General features: G+C 34.3%; 1 protein-coding gene across 3 annotated transcripts; it reads left to right on the top strand.

The window, feature by feature from the left end:
* The first annotated feature begins 334 nt into the window (after positions 1–334).
* LOC101248103 (mRNA export factor GLE1) lies at positions 335–10,595 on the top strand. 3 transcript variants are annotated; one of them, XM_010322647.4, is made up of 15 exons: positions 335–466; positions 718–885; positions 955–1,110; positions 1,563–1,683; positions 1,802–1,950; positions 2,375–2,546; positions 2,942–3,191; positions 5,205–5,314; positions 6,386–6,456; positions 6,660–6,741; positions 7,011–7,097; positions 8,211–8,294; positions 8,524–8,655; positions 9,826–9,948; positions 10,033–10,595. In XM_010322647.4, exons 3-15 carry the CDS (start codon positions 998–1,000, stop codon positions 10,300–10,302), a joined length of 1,764 nt encoding a protein of 587 aa, XP_010320949.2. In that variant the 5' UTR covers positions 335–466; positions 718–885; positions 955–997; the 3' UTR covers positions 10,303–10,595. The 3 variants fall into 3 exon arrangements, with proteins under 3 accessions (XP_010320949.2, XP_004239149.2, XP_069153995.1); XM_004239101.5 differs by having other exon boundaries at positions 339–539; XM_069297894.1 differs by lacking the exon at positions 335–466 and having other exon boundaries at positions 542–885.
* The last annotated feature ends 1,596 nt before the right edge of the window (positions 10,596–12,191 follow it).

The following is a 12,191-nucleotide window of genomic DNA, read 5'->3' as shown; positions in this document are numbered from 1 at the left end:
ATTAATTATTGTGTTATGTATTGTATTTTATCTTGTATTTAAATTATTATGTCATATATTTTATTGTTATCTTGTATTTAAATTAATTTTTCTATCTTACCATTTTAATTTTGTGTATTCTTTATAAGGAAAATTAATAATAAAATTTTATTATTGATGAAAATTATGAAAAAAAATATATGACTTTGAAATTAAAATGGTATATATTAAATAATATATTTTTAAAAATATTATACCACATTTATAAAAGAAGTATAAATATTAAATATTTAATTAATCACATTATCCGTAAAATAATAGGTTAATTAGAAAGTAATAGAAATAATAATAAAATAGTCAAAAAAAAAAAAAAAAAAGGGGGAGGAAAATAGAGAGGGTGAGATGGTCTTAGGGTTTAGTTTTCAGATTCCCCTTATGCGTGTTCCTGTTATAATCTTTACATTTTCTGCCTTTTCAATTGTAACAGGTAATTAATTAATTTTATTTTAATTTCAAGACTAGTTTTGGGAAGAACTAGTTTATTCAAAAAAAAAAAAAATGTAAGTTACTATTTGTTCGTGTATCCATTTTTTCTTCGTTTGTAATACTCCAGGAAAATGTTGATGCTAGGGTTCATGTGTTAATTTTAGTGATAACAAGTTCATATTTTCAGTTTGTGACACTAGAACATTTTAAGTAATTGTTTGGTTTATCTTGATTTATGGTTATGGTTCACAGGGGTGCTGTTAAACTGCAACTCCCGTTGCCTAAAAGTGTTGATGGAGTCACCCTGGATCCAAATCCTGATTGGACCTTTGATGCTTTATTGGTTGAGCTCAATTCGATTGAGAAGAAGCTCAATCCATCATCAAAATTTCCAATACCTTTTACGAAAACAGAATCTCGGTATGTACTTCTTTGTTTCATCTGCAAAGCAAATGTTATTCTACTTTGTTCTAATCTGTCTTTGCTCAGACAACTCTCGGCTTCGAAGGATAATTCTCGGAGAGGCTTTGTTATGCAAGTGTCTGATGACGACGTGGAGGATATGGACAGAGATACTAAGCATGAAGTTGGTGATCATTTACTTATGGGAGGAAAACGGTTTGCCTGTCACGAAATCTATCTGAGGTAACTACTCAATAATTGCAAATAGTAAAAGACTCTAAGAATGAGAGGATGTCCATTGAAACAGAGAAACAAGGTGTAAATTATGTTGCATGAATGCCCTTACCCATGTTACACGTCTCACAGTTACTTCGCCATATGCCTGTTGAAGCCGCTACATGTTTATAGCAGTTGCTTACTGAGCCAACAGTTTAGGCATACTCTTCCAATCAGGAGGAGAGGTGTGTGTGGCGGTGGTCGTGGGCACTTAATATCACCTCATAAACTCATTATGTTTTTAAAAATAAATTACATCCATTGCATCTTATTTCTTCCAGCATAAACTTACATTTAGTCATATACTTCCTTAAATTCAGGACTTCATGTTGTACAAAAAGTCATAAGCCACCGCATTGCATGTGCGTTTTATTTATTCTTGATTAAGGCTTAGTGCAGCAATTTTAACGTTGTTTCAGTGATAGCGACCAATCTGAAGAAGGCCTAAACATCGAACTTCAAGATGATCTAATGGATAAAGTGGGATTAGTGGAAAGTGCTTTATCTGAGTTAGCTCATGACCATCAGCTTACTATTGCGGTTGGTAACTTAAGTTATATGCTTCGTTAACTTTCTCTGACCATGCCCCAGCCTTGCTTCACGTAGGAAACAAATAAAATATTAAACCCAATCTCTTTCTATTGCTATGTTACAACAGGAGGAAATGAGAGATCAACTATCAGTACTTGAAGCCGAGTTGACGGATGAAAGTGAGAAGCTTGCCTCCATACTAGAACGAGTTGAGAGAAACACTGAAGCTCAAAGGGAAATGAACAGAAAATTCGACATGCAGTACCAACGTAAAATGTAAGGTGTATTATTCTTATTTTGCAAGTGAAGGCTTGTTTCTGCATTAAGCTTTATTCATCATGGTTAAACATTTTTCTCAATGTTCAATGATGTATAAGGTATAGATGTTTCTCAGTGGGTTTAATTCAATGTCAATAGATGAATAAGCAGGAAGCTTGGCTGACTACAAAAGGTGTCACTTTGATGGCAAGTGGTTATTATTTATACTAACTACATGCACACCCTTGTTAGCAGTTGAGGAATGCACTCTCAGTACGATACGATACTTTGTGACCGATAACCATTAACTTTTTCGTTTAAGTTTCTTGTTCACTCTATACTCCTTAGGAGTACTCAGCGTTTGAAGTTAAATCACCATTTACATATTCTTACATTTTAAGTTTAGTGGGGATGTACTTTTGACTTAATTATATTAGTATAGTGCAGAAGCCCTTGATGATCACCTAACTACGGTACAAAGGGATCACGAACACAGATCCCAAATTGAAGAAAGGAGAATAAGAGATGATGCAGCTCGTGAAGAGGCCAAGAGGAAAGAAAAAGCTCTTCATGAAGAAAAAGCCCGGCAAGAAAGGATCAGAACAGAAACCAAGGTTTGTGTTTTTGACTATTATCCAATTGCATTTCTGTCACCTGCCGTCTTGTGATTTCTTGAGATTTTACAAAGTTAAATATTTGTGAGAATTATCACTAAACAAGGAAGTAATAGTGCTTGTGTTGATTTAATAAGTTAATACTTATTGATATTGTTTTTTTCCCGTGGCATACTGCTGTAATTGCTAATGCTCACATTCCCCTGGTTCTAGCATCCCTGGCTTTCTTGTATAGTCTGGCTGCTTATTTGTCTCCCCATCATGCTGCATCTGTTGCCTAATGCAGTTGTCTGAACTATCAACTCCCACTTGTTTATAATGATTCTGGAAAGAATTGAAGCAGTTTTGTAATTTAATTTTCTCCTTTTGGGTAATGATAAGTTCCATTCCATTAGGTGCAAGCTAGGCTGGAAGCTGAAAGAGTTGAAAAGGAAAAAGCTGCTGCGCTGGAAGCTGAAAGAGTTGAAAAGGAAAAAGCTGCTGCGCTGGAAGCTGAGAGAAAAGCAGCAAAAGAAGCTGCAGCTGCGTCAGATAAGAAGTCATCTGAGTCAGTGATGACTGCTTCTCCAGAGGCTAGCAAGGTTTCAAGGGATGTCACTAGTCAGCCTGCGAGACCCATATCTGATGGGCAGAAACATTCAACAGGTATTTGACCGTCCTCCTACTCTTCTTCTTTTTATTTTTTCTCAATCATTTCAAATAAATAATTACTTGAACAAAATGCTCTATGCATAATCTGAGAGGAGAAACCTAATCAGTGGTTTAACTATAAGCCATATGGGTAAATTTATTTGGATCCCTTATATATAGAGTTGGACATAAATAGTCCTTTAACTTTGTAGAAAATGAGAACTTTTGATCCAGGCTTGATTGGAGGCTATTCACTGATGTAAAAGATAACTGAATTTAAAAGCTGGGAATTAGGCTAATGGAAAAGAGTAACTGAAGATAAAAGTCCAAAAACTCTCCAGAAAATATACTAATGAAATGTTCTACCTGGGATTGTCTGTCTCAACTGTTCACACCATGCTTTTGGACATTAAGCAGGTGACCGATCAGTATATACATGTCTGATGAACATTCTCAAAAAAACAATTATATGTTTCTGACAAACCAGTGTCATTTCACAAGTCACCTTGAAGCTGTGAAACTTCTCTGTGGCCAAGGGCCATGCAATTACATTTTGCCAGTTTATGAGAACCAATGCGGATGGAGTGCATGATGAGGCAGAGATCGTTTGTATTGTTCGTCAGCAAGTCTATTGATCTGTTTGAAGGGAGAAACATGGATATGAAGATATCATCTCACTGACCTTGCCTTCCTTTCTGTTATATCATCTCATAAGAGAAAAATGTCAATCTTTATTCTGGATAGTGTTCTGTAATTGCTACTGCTGACTGAATAAAATGGACTTCCTTTATTTTCATAGGAGTAGTCTAGCTTAAAAGTATCCAAAAAAAAAAAAATCTTTTTACCAGTATGGCCACAGAAAAAAGGGAAAACAAAGAGACTGATAGAGGGCACTCCTTCTGAGATCATTATGGACAACAACTGAATCAAAAACAAAAGAGTAGTCCAGAAAAACTCAAGTGAAGGGTGAGAAAAAGAAAAAGTAAAACATTGACGGCCATATGTGTTGGATGTGTGACATGTACACTAACACATATTTTGACTTGATTTTATATAGAAAAAAATAAAAAAGAACCTTTAGTGAAAGAAATATCAAGAAATCAGCTTCAATAGTTTCCTCCTCTTGGAATCGAGTATCTGTGCATTCAAATTTGATTTGGTAAGAGTTCATCTCTCTCTTTGTTTGATGTTTCTTTTCAGCTGGAGCAGTTTAACCCCTATATCTAATGTTATTCCTCTATTAGATTTCATTAGCTCCCTGTCTTTGGATAAACAACCAGATTTTTTTCTCATTTAGGGAATGGCTCAATGCTCTATCTGTAGATTTTGTATCTAGGAGCTTTCCCTAATTACTCTGTACTGTTTTCTGCATCTTCTTGATGCCAATCAATGTAACAATTACTTCATCAAAATAATAATAATAGTAATACTAGTAATATCGATCTATCTTTACCTTTATCAAAAAACAGTATTACTAATAGCAAAACAAACGATTAAGTATGCATGCACTCGCCATCAGTCATAATTTGCTAATACATATGCTGTGTTTAGAATAGATATCTTTTGGTTAGATAGCGCGGAGAAACATGATTCTCTAATTTGATAATCTCAGCAACTGTTGAGTGAACTTTTTTCTAACCCTGGGCTTCTATTAAGGGATGCTCCTTTGCAGTGTTGTCTTTTTACCATTAGTTCCATTAGTCCCATTAATTCTTTATTTCTTTTAGCATTAGCCTTTGGGTGTTATCTTTTCTGGTAATGTCTCTTAAGAGTATTATATATGAAGGACCAAATTAGATCTACCCTAATTTTAAGGTTATTTTGGGCTTTTTCACCATAGTCTACTATGAAAAGTTATTGGCAAAACTTTTGTTACTGGTTGAGTAAACTGGATTATATCCTTTAACAGGTAGTGTATGGTACCCTAACCTCTAACTGCCAAGATGAAACATGTACTGTTATTTTTCTCTGTTTCTAGTTCTTGTAAATATATGCCTTGATTTCAACTTTCCAATTTCCAATAAGCAGGAAATACAATCAGGGTGACAGAAAATGCTCAAAAACTGGAGGAGAAAAGATTGTCCGTTTACAATGAAATAGCTGCGCAGAATGACGCACTGGGATTGGGTTCAAACAAGGTAACCTTGCGAATCAATATTTGAAATTTCATCCAGATTTATTGGACTGTTGTGTTTCTTGCTGCATAAAGTGAAGTGTTCTTTGCAGAGGCTTGCGAATGGGGGTTCCTAAACAGTTGGGCATCAACTAAGTGTACTAGTCAAGAAAGCCCTTTTTACTAATCTCTATTGTAATTTCCCTTATGGGATATCCCAAAATATGTGACACCATTCTATTCATAATGTTACTGTATTCTACTTTCACAATTTTAAAAACCATTTAACTATTAGAATTACATGGATGTGATTTGCTGTATCAGACTAAGTTTTCAACTACTGGTTTGGTATTTTCTTTCACTGCTCCGAATATTTGTCTAAAGAAAAAGTCAAATTAACATTTTAAATTCCATGGTCAGTGAAAAAGTGTCATATTTCATGTATGATGTAACAGAGCAAGTATTCACTTTGAAAGTTAACTCTTCCCTGCTAACATAATCATTAACCAATCCAATTGTGCCCTGGGAGTGGTTGGTCCAAGTTCTTAGAACTTCTTACATTTAATTATGCGATCCTTGCATGTTTGGGAAACTAATTGAGAGATTTTGACAAGTGCATTTGAATCTTCATATAGCTGAAATAACAAAACAGAGAGAAATGGTGGTGTGCTGGTCACTGTAGGTTTTGGAGACCTCTATCCTCCATTGTGCACCTCCTCCCACGTGCATCCACTGTGAGCTCATTGTTGAGAAGTTATTTCCAATTGGTTCTCACTCTTCTAGGTCTGTAGGAGAACTTCTTTCTAGAAATTGATTGAAACGTTACTAGATGTGTCATGTTGTTGCTTGACGTGTTTGATAATGCTGTTTAACTTTGGCAATTTGATTTTTGACTGTAATGATCAAAAACTTGCTTCTTTAGTTGGAATCTGATCAGATGCATTTTTCTGTTGCTTGATGTGTGGAAATATGATGTTCCATCCTAGTATACTGAGCTTTGGGCTGGACTTCTATTTATGATCCTAAGGATGTTAATTTGGGTCAAGTAATTTCTGATATTCTACCGTTTACAACAAAAATTCTCTGTTCTTAACAGGCTTACCGAAAGTTTGAAATGGAAATAGCCAGACGAATCAGAACTATCACTGGTTCAAAAGAAAATGTCAGGTATCTGGATACTTATTTCTTGGATTATTAACCTCATCTCCTTAGATTTTTTTTTTTTTTAAATCATTATCTATCTTCCATATTTAAGTCACACTTTTGGTTGCTCTGACGTGCATTTTTAAACCATTTTTGGGTATAAACTTCAAAGAGGTGGAAGCTCTATATTGCTCTTTGATACATATATACTACTTTTACCTATGCAGAGTGAAAGCAGATGAATTAATTAAGCTAATTAGTGGTTCAACATGTCCACAATCCATCAGCATTGCAATGTTCGCACAGAAGGTAAAATCCTAAATTAGGTCTTTAACTGGGGTTTCGTCTTTCGGTGTCTCTTGTGATGCTCTTTTACTTCTTTTTCATTATTCTTTCCTCTTTTCGGGAGGGGCCGGGGATGATGGTGGGGATCTGTGGTTTGCATGTGCTTATGCTTGTAGAAAATTGTAGGTTCTTGATGTGGCGGTTGAGTTGTGTATATTGAATATATTTTACTGTTGGAGTTTTGTGTAAAACATTTAAGGTATTTACTGTGATTCTGGTTTTCGCTGTTATAGGTGGTGTCCCTGTGTGTGAAGCCTACAGGAAGCTTTAACAGTGCAGTCTATGCTTATGGTCGTGTAATTGTCCATGTTACATCAAAGGTAATTATGTTATTGTTCTTAGTCTTCTTGCTATCGTAGGCCCATGTTAGTTCTCGTCTTATAAGTAGGAGGTTGACATCAATAACTGCAAAGAAAGCAATAGAAGTTCTTTTGTTCCTTCATTGACAAGGTGTAAAACACCAACATGCTCCCTCGAAAATCAATCTTGCCTTTATCGTAGATTGAATATCATATGACTTCAGATTGTTGGTGCTTTTTTTTCATTGTAACTTTCTACATTAAACAATGTTCTCCTGAACCAAAACAAATTTGGGGCAACGGATTGTCAAGCAAACTGCCCTTCTAGTACATTGATTGGTTAATTGCTGTCACATTCTCCAGTTTGCACTTAATGCTCTGTTTCTTTTTTTATTCCACAATGTTTTCAAGGGATTGTAATTTTCACCCATTTGAAGGCTTCTAAACCTCTTGGGGCTTATTTGGTTGGTGAACAAGTTATCACAAGATTAGTCATTTCAGGATTGTAATCCCACCCTCACTGTGGGATAAAAATAATACTACAATCCTGGGATAATTAAACCCGGTATAAGTTATCCCACAATTTTATCCCAACCAAACATGGGATAAACTCATCCTAAAATTAATATTGGGATTAGTTATCCCCCTGTCCCTCGTACCAAAGGAGCCCTTGGGAATTTGATGATTTCTTATACCAAAAAACAAATTTAAACTCAAACCCGGAAGCGAAATTTCCTTAAACCACCAAAAAAAAGAAATTCTTTTCTATCCAAAGACAATATTCATACCTGAGCTCAAAAGGTGAACTGCGGAAAATACAGGGAAATATTTTCGAATTTAAAATAAAGTCAGAAATTTCTAGCCGAAGGATATTTGGATGCTGTACTGTGTCTTGGTACTAGCTTCGTACTGAACCTTTATTAACAAAATGCCTTTACTTATTTAAAAAAGCCGAAGGAAATTGAGAGGTAGTATTGATTCCATGGGAAGGTCTCTAGGAATGTTAAACAACATAAAAATGTTTAATTTTGGACAGAGAACTTAGTGTTTGAAAAGAGATCACGAGTGCGGATCAGAAAGTACTAACTATGTATAGATTACCATCCTTACGTATTGGTTTGCTTTTCATCACAGGTCCCTCTTGCCATGGAAATTCTCATAGCTGAGTTGAACAAAGTTTGCATTTACACAGTTCCTAAGTACATTATGTACTCAGAGGTAATCAACCTTGGTATTTACCTTAGTATTACCTGTTTGACATCAACACATCCCACTTTTGTCCTTTCTGGGATTTTTCTTACTTGATTGTCTTGGAGCATGACTTTGCTTTCTGTAAGTGCTGAAAACAGATCTTGTCTCAGACATTAGTTAACTTTCTTCATCCCATGGTTCACATCATATTTTGCTACCTCTATGTAAATAGCTTTGATTTGTTCTTTCACTTCAGGCAGCCTTCCAGACTAAAGAAGCTTACTACAAAGCTATTGGCTATGCAGAGGAAGATGGGAAGATAGAAAGTACTGATAGTTATGTGGATCGCTTAAGTGCATGCATGAAATTATATGGTGCACTTGTTCAGGTCAGTTGCTTAGACATTTGTTACTTTATCCCCAACGCTTATGTTGCTCGCTCTTATGTATCTTACTCCTTTAGGGAAAATAGCGGTTTTGGTCTGAGTTATTGCTTATTCCGGTATTAGGCCCTGGATTATTCGTGTGAGCATATCTGACAAATGAAATAAAATGTGCTATTTTTGTCCAGTCACTCATTAGAACTAACAAATGTTATCTTCTACTAACGGACATGTATATATTTTTTTCATCACTAAAGACCATATTTGGGTTCTGTAGTTTCTCTAACAACTTAGCCATTCTTCCTACTTCAGTCAGCAGCGACATCAGCAGTTTCTACGCGTCGATGCTTTCAAGTTGATGATAAAGGGAATACCAAATATACATATAATCATCATAATTCGTGCCCATCATCTTTTAGGGTGTGTTTGGTATAAAGGAAGATGTTTTCGATGGAAAATGTTTTCGTAGAAAATGTTTTCTTGGAAAATAAGTGGATTTTTAAGAAAATATTTTTTAATGTTTGGTTGGTGAATGAGAAACACTTCCTAGGAAATATCTTTTATTCTTGGCTTGAGACAAGAAAATATTCTTTAGGAAAATAATTTCTGACCCGATAATTGATCTAGGACACGACCCCGACGACCGTTTCAATTGAAATCATCCTGTTATACAACAATATTCCAAATGGTTATAGAAAGTTTATTATCTGAATCATTGGTCACAAACACAACAAACTTCATCAGAGCAGGAAACATATTCGACATAAGATGCCTTTTTTTTAAATACTAAGTACCAATACTACAGGTTATGAGCAGAGATGTATGCTGCCAGAAATGATCAAAGCTATTTGGTTGAGCTTAGTGAAACTAATATCTGCATATTACGTATAGTAATTTTGTTAAGGGAGTTCTTGGTGCAGAACTTCTTTTGCCTGAGGTTTGATGGAAATGACAGAATCCCAAATTAGTTTCCTTTAGTTGAATATGAAATCCTGTTAAATTTATTTGGTGATGGGACTAAAAGTGCTCAGTTTGTTTAATTGGAGGTCAGATGTGCTCAGGCCAATAGTACAAGGACAAAAACTCTCACAATATTTCAGGGACCAAAATTGTTCTTTTTTCCCTTAATCATTTCATATAGTAACTGATTTAGTAGTAAACTGCATTTTATGGCAGACTGAAGTTGACGGCTGCCAAAACTTGCATGGGATCAGAGAAGGTTGGGCATGGATAGCCAGATTCTTAAATGTTTTTCCTGCAAATTTATACACCGCAGCTGCATTGCAGGCTTTTCTTGAAGTAAGTTGAAAAAGCTCTTTATTAGCTCCTCTTAAGTTGATGAAATGTGGGTGGGATTTAAAAAGAAAATGTCTTGGTTACCAGATGGCAGGTTTTGCTCTACACAAAAGATATAAGACACAATTCAGAAAGCTGCTGGATATTATTACTAGAGATTTTCTAACTGCATTGAAAGATCGAGGTGATGCAAAGTTGGTCAAAGTGATTGTGAGTCTCCGGAGTTATATAGAGTCAAATCAGTTCCTGAATGAACCTGAGGGCTGGCGCCTCAGGAGTTCCTTGGAATCACACAATTTCGCTCCAGATTCAGATCATGATCAACAGTATCATTACCAACAGAATAGATTCTATTAGACTATTACTAGATCTACAAAGAAGGAATCGATTCTTTTTTCCTTCAGTTACTGGAAATTTTATTCAAATCAGCTGATATCAATGAGATGCTTTCTTCTCAGAATCTGAATATGTAACTGCAACTGTATTAGTTGTATACCGTTAATTATGATAAAAGGAAATATGTAATTGCTCTTGTATCAGTTTTTGGTTGATTCTGAACCAGATTACATATGGATTCTTGTAACTTGGAAAAGGCCAGTGTTGTCAATTTCAATGGACCTTGCCTGCAAAGTGTAAGCCAGCCTTATTCATGTTGCTTTTCAGTTAGTTAATTTAATTTGTTTTATGGTTGGCTAATCATCTGTTTTGCTAAGCATCATATTGAAATGATTGTTTTATTTTTATTCTTGTATTTTCCCTTGCTGTTACAGCTTTTACTGGTTTAAAAGGTTTTAAATTACACCAAAAAGGTAATGGCAGATTTTAGCATTGCATGACTGTATCATCTGCAGAGGTGAGAAATTTTACAGACTATTTCTCAGTATCTTTGAGATTCTTATTTCTTAAGTTGGTAGAAAGGATTTGACCAATCAATTGTGGTTGTTTTAGTTCTCAAGTGTGTCTCTGATGATTTCTTTCTTAGCTTGAAATGATTTTTGTTTTGTACTTGAATTCCCTTACAGGAAATGGGAATTAGCTGGTTTTGAACATTCATAATTTTGATACTGGGAAACTAGATCCATTCATTTACTCATGCAGTCACATATCTTGTTGTTTCTTCTCTCATTGTCTAGATGGAGCCAAAATGACTTACAACCAAACATCTAATCATCCATTGTTAATGCTTCCCCATAAGAGTAGGAAGATTGGGTTCAAGAAAAGCTGATGCAGTCTTTAGCCCCTATCTGTATTAGCTTACAAAAGGATGATCATAATGGGTCTTTTGATGATGTATTAGGGGAGAAGTATATACTTAGTAGTCATGGTATTATTTAATCATTTGTTTGGGAGAATTTTCCACCCATGTTTAGCTAATACATGTATTATTAGTGATACACTTCAATAGTAATACATGAATAAGAATGGTTAAAGTCAGAAGTCCATAATACACTAAATTAATCCTTTGGTTGGTAGGGTTTTCAGCTTATTCATAGGTAATACATATGTATTAGGCATACACTCTATTCAGCAGTGTTATGGAGGTGTATAACCAACACATTGTGAACTACAATATTAGCAATATAAGGGTTATTAATACATAAATAAGTATGGTGAAAGACATAATTGTTTTTAATAGATCAAACTAATTTAACTCTGCATAAGATTAAACAATCTTGCATATTAATTTCAGTACTATTCTTATCCACTCTAATCTCATCAAACGAAATGTATTTGAGTGCGGATAAAAGATGCTGAAGATGAGCGTGAATAATGGATGGTATAAATATGACTAATGTATAGTTAGCATTTTGCAATACAACAAATCAAACATATAACTTCATATATACAAACACAATGTACACTTGCATCTCTTCTGGTATTAAGTTTTTAAATATATTTTATCCGTTCACTTTTGTTTATTTTCTTCTTACAAAATAATAAAGTGATTAATTTATAATAGTATTTGTGTATAATTTCACTTGATTTAAAAAATAATTTGAAAAATAAATATTTAATATTAAGATTAAAATAAATAAATAAAATTATTCTCATGATATACTTAAGTGAAAATATAAAATTAAAATATATTTTTAGTATGATGCTGTAAAAGTAAATAGAGGGAGTGCAAAATTATTAAAGAAAAAATGAAATTATTAATAACTTTTTTACATATTTTTCTATGAAATTCTTTTAACAAAATTAAACATTTTTATTTTCACTTTTGATTAAAAAGAGAGTAAATGCTT

This window comes from Solanum lycopersicum, chromosome 5 (assembly GCF_036512215.1).
Source record: "Solanum lycopersicum chromosome 5, SLM_r2.1".
Lineage (NCBI taxonomy): Eukaryota > Viridiplantae > Streptophyta > Magnoliopsida > Solanales > Solanaceae > Solanum > Solanum lycopersicum.
The sequence above is the reverse complement of the archived record's forward strand: the minus strand, read 5'-3'. Positions and strand labels throughout refer to the sequence as shown.